Source organism: Anabrus simplex, chromosome 2 (genome assembly GCF_040414725.1).
Source record: "Anabrus simplex isolate iqAnaSimp1 chromosome 2, ASM4041472v1, whole genome shotgun sequence".
In the NCBI taxonomy this organism is placed as follows: domain Eukaryota; kingdom Metazoa; phylum Arthropoda; class Insecta; order Orthoptera; family Tettigoniidae; genus Anabrus; species Anabrus simplex.
Window position 1 is genome coordinate 892,713,359 of NC_090266.1, and position 13,023 is coordinate 892,726,381.

Genomic DNA, 13,023 nt, shown 5'->3' on the forward strand with positions numbered 1-13,023 from the left:
TACACCCTCCACACACTGCAGGTTAAATGCCTCATTGGACCATCGGTGCACTCAACGCCTTGTGTTATTTGAAAACAGGCAAAATCACAACTTGTCAGACCACACTAGGTGCCTCTAGTGAGCTACTTTCCAAGTTCAGTGTTTTTTATCCTTTAAAGGTATTTATCTTTATGTGCCACTGTGAGCAATGGTCTCTCATGAGGTACCCGACTCCAAATCTTCATTGCATGCAATTTCCTTTCATAATGATCATTTGGAAACTGGTTGCAATGAACCTTCATTCACTGCAGCAATTTCTGCTGGATTTGAAACTGATTTTTGTTAACAATGCGTATACACCTCTTTTATCGCTGTCGGTTAGGTTCTTTTTACGACCACGGTTTTTACGCCGTATTTCATGGCTGCGAGTGGTACACCATTGCTGGTAAACACATTGGAGAGCCTACATTGATACACCAAAAATTGGGCCGCCTCATTCACTGTGTGATCATGAGCACATCCAAACATGATAGCACCCTTTCGCCAGTCCGTCACATCTGTGCTTTGATCCATCTTGATGTGCTGTTTCCATGCAACCTACTGACGGACATGCACGCACACATACACACACCACTTTACTGCCATGGTCATATGTCAATGGCAAAGGGTCACATAACCACCTGATACTCTACATGTAGAAATGACTGATATTGATTTAGAACTTTATGTAGTAGAAAGAAAGATAGGTTTTAAAACAGAATGGGGTATTAATATGCATTCTACTCACAATTACAGTAGTTAAATTTGAACGGATTATAATTCTACAGTTCCCCATTTATGTTCATAGATGCCAGGTAATTACCAAAGAATAAATTCGTACCCAAAGGAAACCTGAAATAATTCCCTAGGAGCTATGAGAAACAATGGCAAAAGATTGGGAGAGGTGGGCAGAAGTTTTAGGATACCTGACTCGACGTTGAGAAAGAGACTGAAGTTAACTCTTTAACAAAAGACTGAGAGCGAATTTGTTATATTCCTATGCTAGCCAATTACTTTTATTGTCCATCACCACCAGGCATCAGGAATATAATAATGCAAAATCATGTATATTTTGTTCTTCACAGTTGCATCCAAATGTACCAGATTCTTAATTTCAGTAAAAGTACCATAAAGTTCAATAATTCTGGATCAAAAAACTAATCACTTCACCTTTTGGTTTATACGTTGTGTTTGAATCACAAAAATGTCCTACGTGCATACGATCTCCCCACTTTCCCATATGTTACTCATTCTATTGGCCCAGCAGCATGGGAGTCATGGTTGACCAAATTAATTATTCTGAATAAGCTTACCTTGCACGTTGTTTTCAAAAGTCACATTTTCTGAATTTGAATAATTTATTTGTTAGAATTTAGACTACTGGACATGGTAATTGCTACAGCTAGGAATAATTCATTTGCAATTAAATCAAAGCCACTCAGTGTTGTAATGGCAAAATGTAAATAAAATATTGCTGGCATTACAGAAATGTCACTGCAACGAGCCATAAAGGGGTCATGCCTGTCAATACCCTGTCAACAAAAGAATCATACAACAGGCTGGAAAGGTAGAAATGTAATTATTAAGTTCAGTACACCATGGCATCATACTCAAGTAGAATGTCACCAAACAGAACTATTTGAACAGGACCATATTGTCAGAATGGACAACATTAGATAGTCACCTCGTCCTATAGCCAGTCAGATAGCCCATGCAATCACTACTGTGAAGGAGTTGATACATACAGATCATACGTCACGTAGACCAGATACAGGTTCTACCAGATACAATAAAGATAGAGAAGCTCACCATATTCCCCGACGTGAGGTAGAAGAAAATGACGTCACATTCAGAGAAATCCCAAAGTTAATGAGACCTGCACCACATTTGCAAATCTCAGCAAGATGTATTCATCGATGTTTGAATGTCTGAACTGCAGGTATGGTGTCACTTGTGCCGTTTGCACTTAACCACCCCGTACTATTTGACACGTCAACAATTGTGCTAATGGGTACAGGAATGGTGATGCATTATTTTTTTGAATGAATCCCGTTTCAGCCTTAGTGCAAATGGTGGTTCGTATTAGGGTTTGGCACCACAGAAAAAATGCAATAATCCAGCACTAATTCAGATTACATGCACTATATGACCTCATCATACTAACCTACTTTTCAAACCATAACATTGGTACTGGGTGTAAGGTCATGTGTCCCTGTCCCAGGAGGTAGTCACTAAGAATAGCCAGGCAGAAAGCAGCTCAAAGTGCTCAAGTGAGGTAATTCATATATCGTATGAAACAGCAATGAAGTCAATCTAAATTCATAACATTATAATAAATATATAATGGACAATAGCAATGAAGAATTATTGCTAGGCCTAGATATTAAACAATTCAAAATGAGTTATGTCAAAAATCAATGCAGAAATTAGTAATAGACTTGTATTTTATCAAACATTTAAAATACATATTTTCATACAAATAAAAAAATTCAATCAACAAATTCTGTCAACAATAATTTATACATAGGGATTTGTGTTGGATAGAAAACAAAAATCCTGATACAGTAGATTAAGTCATTATTGTTTCTTATGATCAAAATCCAACAAAAGTCTCATTTTTTTACAGTATTATACCATTTTATGGAGTTGTAAATTATTCAAAATTTGTACTCTCCATCCTCTCTTAGATAATAACATAATTAGAAAAAAAAATTATAATTTGTTTGTATTATGATATGAATACAGTTACCATCAATACTTCCTAACATAACACAAACAGTGGTTAGATAACACAGCAGAGATGGGCTATTGATGCAATTTCATACAACACTATAAATAATGCTGCACATATCAACTGTATTTTTGGGTCTCAGGATTGGTATTGAATACATTATACACTAGTTGCACTGTACATATATTGTTTTATGATTTGAATGTCTCAAAAACACCATTCAACAATTAATCTGAAAGAAATTAGTGAATAAATAAAATGGTATTACTTTTGGCAAAAAGTAACTATGAAAAGTTTCTGCCATTAACAGTGTTTCTCAATTTATCAACCATACTGTTCTTAGGGTCTACTTTCTCTTTTAGTTTTGTAGTATATTTTTAAATTTTTATTCCAGATTCAATATTATACCAAAAGTGGATAAAATTTGCAATCTAAAATTATCAATAGCTTTTACATGAATATAATTTAAATGAAATAAGAGTAGTTTGAAGATAACATGAATTGATAAGAAATATGAACTGTTATGAAAACAAGAAACCAAATTTTTTGTTCTGGTAGATAAAAAGAAACACATGAATATACTCTAATCTGTCAGAAATTCCTTGAAAAATGTATTAATAGATTTTCTATAAAATGTTAAGCTCAGTCTTCTTATGTAACATGCAGAGTCCTTTCATGATATTATTTGTTGAAGTTGGATATCAACAACATTTTTCTCATGAAACTCAAAGTTTATATTAAAAGTTTTTCGAAATATATTTTCTGAATTTTCATTGTATGGTTATAAAACATACATCTTTGTTCAGAAAACATAATTTAATCACTGGAAAGTAGTTAGGTACTATCTAATACTCTCTTGCCTCAATAGGTAATATATCTTTATCTTCATCTCCTCCCTGAAATGCCTGAGTGAGTTATAAAAAACATTTTGCACTGTTAACTGCAATTAAGTATGGTATGTCTCAAGCTTCTCTTCAGTTCAACATTATAACAAATCACTGTCCCTTAACATAAATATCGGTAATTCAGAAGGGACTTAAGTCACTTTTTTATGGTATGGCACTCATAGTTCTTTTAATCCAAGGTATATTTGAAGTAATTTTGTCGTACATCCTTGGACGTTCAACTCCAACTTTTGAACATGCTATCCTCCAGTTACTCACACCCAGAATTTTCCATGTCTTTGTCTCAGGTGACAAACACAGCATAGGACTTCCTGCTAGCTCCTCCTCCTAAAATATAAAACAGAATATTATCAGTTTTCATCAAGTTTGATTCTAAATAACAAATCAAGTCTGTACCTTAACAAAATCAAATTCCAAATTCATTGACAGAATATAACATAAACTAACAATTGATAATAGATAATAATCAACTCAGCCTGATTCCTGGCCAAGTGAGGAATTTTAACCTAGATCTGAGGGCTGGTTCAAGGTCCACTCACCCTGCACTAGAACAACTGATTAAGCTGATGAAATTGGATCCAGAAACAAGTTTCTCACTCTTACTAGCTATAGTTGAACTTTCTCCATTTTTCACATGCTTCTGCTGAAACCACTCACATTAATGAGGTTGTAAATTAAGGTTACAGATCTCTTCATATGGCTATGATGGTATTTAGGGGTTGTAGAAGAATGTACCCAAAGGGCTTATCCAGAAAGTTAAAATGCTTTACGAAGACTACTGCAGTTGCGTACAGATAGGAAACGATAATTCTGATTGGTTCCAAACCACTAAAGGAGTGCAACAAGGCAGTACCCTTTCACCATTACTTTTTATCACTGTCATGGATGAAGTCATGAAAGAAATTAAGCAGAAGAACAATATGGACATCAATGCATTTGCATTTGCAGATGAAGTAGTAATTTGGGGAAATACAGAGAAGGAAGTACAAGAGAGGCTGAACACCTGGAATGAACATTTGAAAGCACACGGATTAACAATAAATAAATCGAAAACTGTTACTATGTCTGTCAACAGACAGAAGAAGAAAGGAAAAATAATGCTGGAAGGTACACAACTGGAAACAGTAGACCAATATAAATATCTTGGGTGCATCATTTCAAGTGATAACAGAATACAGCATGAGATTAACAACCGCATTCAAAAATCAGCTCAGTTTTACCATCAAGTTCGGAACCTCCTCTGGAACGAACAAGTTCCCTTAAGATCAAAGCAGATTCTATTCCAATCATACTTCACCCCCATAATAACATATAGCCTAGAAACCTGCACAACAACCCAACAAGTGGACAGCAAACTACAAGCCGCAGAAATGAAGTTCCTACGAACTATGGTACAGAAGACAAAAAGGGACAGGGTAAGGAATGAAAGAATAAGGGAGCAAGCTGGTGTGTACCCATCCCTGAATGAAAAAGTGACAAGGGCCCGTTTGAAATGGTTTGGCCATGTCAAACGAATGGACGATGGAAGGACAGCTAAACAATGGCTACACACAGTCGTGGCCGGAAAACGACCGGTAGGAAGACCTAGGAAGAGGTGGCTGGACCAAGTGAAAGAGGACATAGGAACAAGAGGAATCAGCTGAGATGTCGTCTTGAGAGAAGAGTGGTACATGGACAGACAGAAGTGGAGAGTGCTCGTAAACCACACCCGGGCAACTGGAGTGGAAAACTGATGATGATGATGATGATGAGTAGTGATGTAAATGAGACGACGTAATAGTCTCTGTTAAGACTCCTATTAGAGTATGGTTCCAGTGTATGAGATCCACACCAGGATCACATGATATGAGAACTGGAAGAGATCTGAAGGAAAGCAGCACAATTGGTTATGGGTGATTTCTGATGAAAGAGTAGTGTTATGAAAATGTTGCAAACTTCAGGCTGGGAATACTTGGGAGTAAGGAGATGAGATTTTCAACTAAGTAGTATGATCCAGGCTGTCATTGAAGAGATGGTGTGGAAAGACATTAGTAGACAAATAATCTTGAGTAGAGCTTTTAAAACAAGGAAAGTTCACAATATGAAGATAACTGGAATTTACAACGACAAATTGGAGCAAATATTCATTCATAGAAAGAGGATTAGGGACTGAAATAATTGATTAAAGAAAATGTTTGATGAATTTCCAAGTTTTTGAAATCATTTAAGAAAAGACTAGGTAAACAATTGATAGGGAATCCACCACCTGGGTGACAGCCCTAAATGCAGATCAATGATTGATTGATTGATTGATTGATTGATTGATTGATTGATTGATTGATTGATTGATTGATTGATTGATTGATTGATTGATTGATTGATTGAACCATCTGATATTGAAGGACCTTGGTTTCCATGAATTTGTAGAGAAAGCTTCATTCGTTATATTGATAGTATTGTCAAAAGGGGTATGACTTCCAAGAAGGCAATACTTGATAGTAACTCCATGCATTATTGGACATGAGTATTCATAATTAATTCCTATTCTAGAAGCTTCTAGCATTTCATATCCTCAATATAACATGTACCTGTACTTGGCAAAGTACTGAATTAATAGTATTGAAATTATCATCAAATTCTTAAAACTTCGATGAATACAAATATTTCTTACTGCTGGAAAAGTGCTCCAAATTATCTGGACAACCTTACTATGTGTCGACCAGTTAAGAGACACATCATCATAATGAAATCATAGTACAATATTCAATGTCTTGTTTAATAAATGGAGAATAGTGAATGGTTAATCAAAATAAAACTGGTACAGCACATTTCCTCAATTAGAATTTTCAATAATATTCTCCTACAGAAGTTGTTCAGGACATATCCAAACAGTTTTGAGATGCCACTGCCATCTGTGAGATTGAGATCAGGGGGCTTGTCCTTTTCTCCTCGCCTTTCATAGATACTGTAAAGATTTATGGTAAATAAATAATGAATGAACTGGAGTGGCAGGCAGGTGTCGTTATTAATCTTGTGTCCTGTCTAGCAGGTGCCGGAGTATCATGCACGAAGAAGAGGCCAGTATCAACAGCTCACTGTGGTTGAACGAGGCCATATAATAGGGTTACGTGAAGGTGGATTTCCCTTCCGCACTATTGCAGAACAACTTGGCAGAAATGTCTCCACTGTCCATGCGTGCTCGCAGTAGTGGTCACGAGAAGGTACTCTTGCAAGAAGACCGGGCTCCGAATGTCCCCGTGGCACCACCAAGAGGAAGGACCGCCTTGTTCGACGTAGAGCTATGGCACAGCGGACTGCGTCTGCAGTAGCAATGTGAGCGGCAGTTGGCACCACAGTGACACAACGAACTGTTTGAAATCGATTACTTGAAGGACAGCTCCGAGTCAGACCACTGCAGTGTGCATTCCACTTACCCCAAACCACTGCCATCTGCAACTTCAGTGGTGTCCAGCAAGAGCTCATTGGAGGATGGAGTGGAGGTCCGTTGTTTTTTCTGATGAAAGCCAATTCTGCCTTGGTGCCAGTGATGGCCATGGTTGGTTTAAAAGGAGGCCACGTGAGTGCCTGCATTCCACCTGTCTGTGGCATCGACGCACTGGACTTACACGTGGAGTTCAGGTCTGGGGAGCAATTTGCTATGACAGCAGGAGCACTCTCGTGGTTATCCCACGCACTCCGACTACAGATGTGTACATCCATCTGGTGATTCGACCTGTCATGCTGCCATTCATGAAAAGCATTCCTGAAGGTATTTTCAAAGAGGATAATTCAAGACCCCATACCGTTGTTGTGCTCTACAGAGTGTCAATACGTTGCCTTGGCCTGCTTGATCCCCCGATCTGTCCCCAATTGAGCACGTATGGGACATCATTGGACTACAATTCCAGCATCATCCACAACCGGCATTAACCATCGCTGTATTGACCGACCAAGTGCAACCTGACATCCGGCACCTGTACGACACAATGCATGCACGCTTGCATGCCTGCATTCAACAATCAGACGATTACACCGGTTATTAATGGACCAGCATGGCACATTTGCAATGGCTTTTCTCGTGTGAATATTAACCTGTAGTCTTGTACCTTTAATCAATTAAATATGTTACCTCGACAAATATATTGCCAAAATTTATGTATTCCACATTCCTTATTTCATAATGTTTTGATATTTTTTTCCACCACTATATATAGAGAGGACATTCCACAGGAGTATATTCACATGAATATGGCACCAAGCATTCTCTACTAAGATCAGAATTATCTTTACACAATTACTGGTGCATTTTTCCAGTTTCTTAATATCATGTGACTATGGCCATGGTTTCACCAGGAGGAAAGTACCTGTAATGGATAACACCCAAGGCCATCCTTCAATCTAATATAAAAGTCTGTGAATGGTGTCAGTTTAGGGTTTGGAAATTATTTTAGGGCCTTACTAACTTCAATACACTGCCCTATTCACATACAAATATTGTTCATGATCTACTTTTTATCACATGTCACAACACACTGAATAGGGGCTGATTCTGGAAATGAACCCACAGGTTATCAGAAATGTTCACCCGCCACTGTTGGTCGTACTCTGTTAGTTCCTGCAGCACCCAGTCATCTATTCTTCTCACTATGCATATCTACTGGAGATGGTTTGAAATGGCCAAAATTGAAACAATGAGCAGTTGGGCAAGTTCCTTGACAGTGGTGCATGCAGCTGAATATGCATCTAAATATAAAAGTGTTATAGAAGTAGATAGGTAGTAATAGTGACAGCAAGAAAGTGACAAGGAAGATTGTGACAACATTCCCATAAATATAACTAGGCCTGTCAAAATCTGGAAACACTCAAACGACCATGCAGATTATATATCTCAAAAACTTAAGATGTTACAGTCATGATAATTGGTATTTGGAAGCACTTTTAAAGAAACGGGTACTGTTTGTTTTTGAAAAATTCACTGAAGTGGGAAGTGTGAAAGGAAGTAAAAAAAATTGAATTATTTTTCTGGAGAAACTTATATCCCAAACCTGAAGGTTACAGACATGAAAATTGGTACTTGGAATCTCCTTTAAAAATAAAGAAACACGCATTGTTTGGGTGGGGGGAAACAAACTTAACGGGAGGGTGAAGTGAAAAAAAGAGTTGAATTTTCATGAGGATACTTATATCTCAAAAACTGAAGATGTTACAGACATGAAAATTTTTATTTGGAATTTTCTTTCAAGGTAACGGAACACGTAATCTTTTGTCTTTGGAAAGTCCACTTAAGGGGAGGGGGAAATTATTTGAAAAATTAGCTGAATAATTTGTATGAGGATACTTATACCTTAAAAACTAAAGATGTTACAGACGTGAAAATTGGTATTTGGAATCTCCTTTAAAAATAAAGAAACATGCAGGTTTTGGGAGGAAATCAACATGGGGCGGGGGCGGTGAAAAGGGAGTTTAATTCCTTTTTATGAGGATACATATATCTCTAAAATGAAGATGTTGCAGTCATGATAATTGGCATTTGGAAGCTCCTTTATAAATAAAGAAACAAGTTTTTTTCTGTTTCCAGAAAATTCACTTAGGGGGAGGGTGAAAAGAAGTGGAAAAATTTAATTCTTTTTATGGAGAAACTTATATCTCAAAAACTTAAGGTTACACACGTGAAAGTTTGAATCTGGAATCACTTTAAAAAATAAAGAAACACGCATTTTTGAAGGGGGCTGATCAACTTAACGGGCTGGGGTAAAAAAGGAGTTGAATTCTTTTTATGAGGTTACTTATATCTCAAAAACTGAAGATGTTAGAGGCATGAACATTTTTACTTGGAATCATCTTTCAAAGTAAAGAATCACGTGTTCTTTTATCTTCAGAAAATCCACAAAGGGGGGGGGAATGAATTGAAAAATTAGTTAATTCTTTGTGTGAGGATACTTATATCTCAAAAACTAAAGATGTTAAGGACGTGAAAATTGGTATATGGAATCTCCTTTAAAAATGAAAAAACACACATTTGTTTTTTCGGAAGTGTAGGGTTGAAAATAAGTATATAAGGTGTTGAAATATGTTTATGAAGATACTTTATCTTAAAAACTGAAGCTGTTACAGACGTGAAAGTTGCTATTTTGAATTTCCTTTCAAAATTTCCTTATCGGAAAGTCCACTTAAGGTGGGAGAGGGGTGGAAAGAAGTGAAGAAGAAGAAGTTGAATTATTCTTATGAGTATACATTCATCTCAAAAACTGAAGGTGTTTCAGATGTACACACATGAAAACTAGTATTTGGAATCTCCTTTTAAAAATAATGAAACACTGATTTTTTTGTTTTCGGAAAAAACACTCAAGGGGGGGGTTAAATTACTGGAAAAAGTGTTGAATTATATTTATTAGGATGCTGGTATCTCTAAAACTGAAGATATTACAAACATGAAAATTGGTATTTGGAATCTTCTTCAAAAATAAAGAAACATGTACTTTTGTTTTCGGAAAAACACTTAAGTGGGTTAATATGACTAAGAAGGGTGCTGAATTATTTTTATTAGGATACTGGTGTCCCCAGAACTGAAATATTACCGACGTGGAAATTGGTATTTAAATCTCCTTTAAAAATAAATAAGCACGTATTTTTGTTTTCGGAAAATTCACTTAAGGTGGTTGTAAAAAGAACTGAAAAGTGAGTTGAACTCTTTTTATGAGGATAATTATATCTCAAAAACTGAAGATGTTGCAGACATGAAAATTTGTATTTGGAATCTTCTTTAAAAATAAAGAAACACGTATTCTTTTCTTTTCCGAAAATCCACTTAAGGGTGTGGGGTGGGTGAAAAGAACTGAAGAAAATGTTGAATTATTTTTATGAGGACACATATCTCAAAAACTGAAGGAGTTACAGTCATGATAATTGGTATTTAGAAGATCCTTTACTAATAAAGAAACAAGTATTTTTTCCGGCAAATTCACTTAAGGGGGAGTGTGAAAGGAAGTGAAAAAAGTGAATTCTTTTTATGGGGATACTTACATCTCAAAACTGAAGGTAACAGACGTGAACATTGGTATTTGGAATATCCTTTAAACATAAAGAAACACGCCTTTGTTTTTGGGGAGGGGGAATCAACGGTGGTGGGGTGGAAAAGGTGTTGAGACCAATTGATTTTACTGTTCATGATGTACTTGATTCTGATCATAAACTGATCATTTTTAATCTTTCCTGGGTTTGTTTTCAAGAGCTATCTTTTCCTTTGGAGAACAGTAGATTCTCCTGGTATATAAATAAAAATTTAAACACATTTTTAATAAACGATAGGAATGATATTGGCCATGCAATTCTTCACCTCTATAATAAGGTCAACAATGCACGGAAGTATATCATTTGTATCGCCAGAAATCCCGCACACTTGCCTACGTACGACAATGGTTCTGGTCACATTGTCAGCAATGACAATGGCAACAGACGGAATTTACCATCAAGTAGCGGTCTTGCATCTTGCTGCGAGGTCCAGAACAATAATAATTGTTACGGGGTTACCCGTGGAGTAGAAAGAGGTTAAAGAAGGTGCTGGGGTGAATAGGTCTATCTACAATATCAAAGTTCAGTTAAAACTTTAAAAGGTTATATTTCTTTTTCAAAAACAAACTTAACATTATTTCACTGAATGAACAATGAAGCATCAGGTACAAAAGCAATCTTGAAACAAGATTAAGAAATTCCAAGATTAGTGATTTTTACAGTTCTGGGCTTCATGCCCCTAGTTTTACAATTTTACAAATTGAAGTGGTATTATTTAGCTAAGGGCAGAAATCCCTTAATTCAAGAGCACTTGCTCCCTAAATCACAATATCTAGCCTCCCAGAGGCACACTTTACAATTACAAAACTTTGAAAAGAACTAACAGGCTCTCCAACATTCATCCAATTTTAACCGCCCGCTTAAGGTACCCTTACACACAACTCTTTCACTCTCTGGCCTTTCTAGGCACAATTTACAATTGACATTACTTTTACAGGGGTATTCATAACCCAACCTACTGGGCCTTCATGGAAAAAGAACAGGGTAGATAATTGGCCCAAACACCAAATGAACGAGGCGAACACTTGCACTCCTAGATAATGAAGAATAAAATCCTAACGGGGCTCTTGGCCCAGAGAAACAGGGGGCTAATCCCAAGCTACTGAGGTGACACAAATAAAGGTTAAATTAATGCATTACGTAAAGGAAGAAAAACAGTTACAAAACGTAGTCACCTCAAACCAAGATGAAGGGGAGTTCAAGAGGGTAGCTCACTCTCTATCCCCGATTTACAGTTAAAGCTTTATGAAGTTTTTCATTAACCAGAAGAAAATTTACATTTTAGAAAAGTCGGTTACATCGTTAAAGATTCGGACCTTTCCCATTGGGTTAATCTGTGGAGGTACCTACGACAAGAAAGATATAATTTATGTGGCCATTACCTTATAGATGTTCTAGCTGCCGATGAAAGAGGCCGCCTGCCTCCTGCTTTACCACACACAATTCTGAAGACAGTGATCAATTGGCCAAGAAACGTGAAAATCCACAGTTTATAAACCCTCAGGGAAGGTTCGAGAGCATTCAAGATTAAACAAGACACACCCCCTTAAATTTTATTGGTTAACAAAAAGTGAACAAGAAACGTGGGATTGGTGGAAAATTAATTACAAAAATGAGTGATTGGCTAGATTCAAAACTGGTGGAAAGAACAGGAAGTGTTGCCAATCCAAAAATAAATGAACAGAGATCAGTTAGGGGCAACCTAGAAATACAAAACTTCTTTAACTTATATGTTCTTTCACCTTGCACCAGAGTGCACGATCATAATTTTTAGTGGTGTTATCTGTAGAAAAATGTTCAAACTTCTTGATGTATATCCAAACAAAACAAGGAGAAATTCAGTCAGTTTAGGAAACTTCGCAACAAAACAATTACTTAATTTTTCAGTGGTGACAACTTCTGATTAAAGTTCCAACATGTTGTGTTACCAGTTTCACTGTCTGACCAATAGAGGATTTCATTTAGGCGCAAATTTTGAATCCATGGCGTTGATGTGTACCTCCCGGTACAACAACAACAACAACAACAACAACAACAACAACAACAACAACAACAACAACAACAACAACAACAACAATAATAATAATAATAATAATAATAATAATAATAATAATAATAATAATAATAATAATAATAATAATATTCTGGACCGTCGTCAAAATGTGCGGAGCACGCTGGAAACGGGTCCTGGCCAGGTAATGACTACGAATGCAGTCCGGCTGCGGGTTCAGTACCACCAGGACACCCAAGACGACACCACGCCAGATCTCCTCAAGAAGACGACACCATGCCGGATCGCCTCAAGGATTTGATACATAT

The 13,023-nt window shown here is 36.7% G+C and overlaps 1 protein-coding gene across 1 annotated transcript in view; it reads right to left on the reverse strand.

Annotated features, from left to right (window-relative positions):
• Positions 1 to 2,466: 2,466 nt before the first annotated feature.
• LOC136864538 (atrial natriuretic peptide-converting enzyme) overlaps positions 2,467 to 13,023 on the reverse strand; it is a 277,453-nt gene continuing 266,896 nt past the window's right edge. Inside the window, exon 13 of the mRNA XM_067141648.2 lies at positions 2,467 to 3,981. Within this exon, the coding sequence (XP_066997749.2) occupies positions 3,799 to 3,981 (183 nt within the window). The 3' untranslated portion in view covers positions 2,467 to 3,798. The remainder of the gene's footprint in view (positions 3,982 to 13,023) is intronic.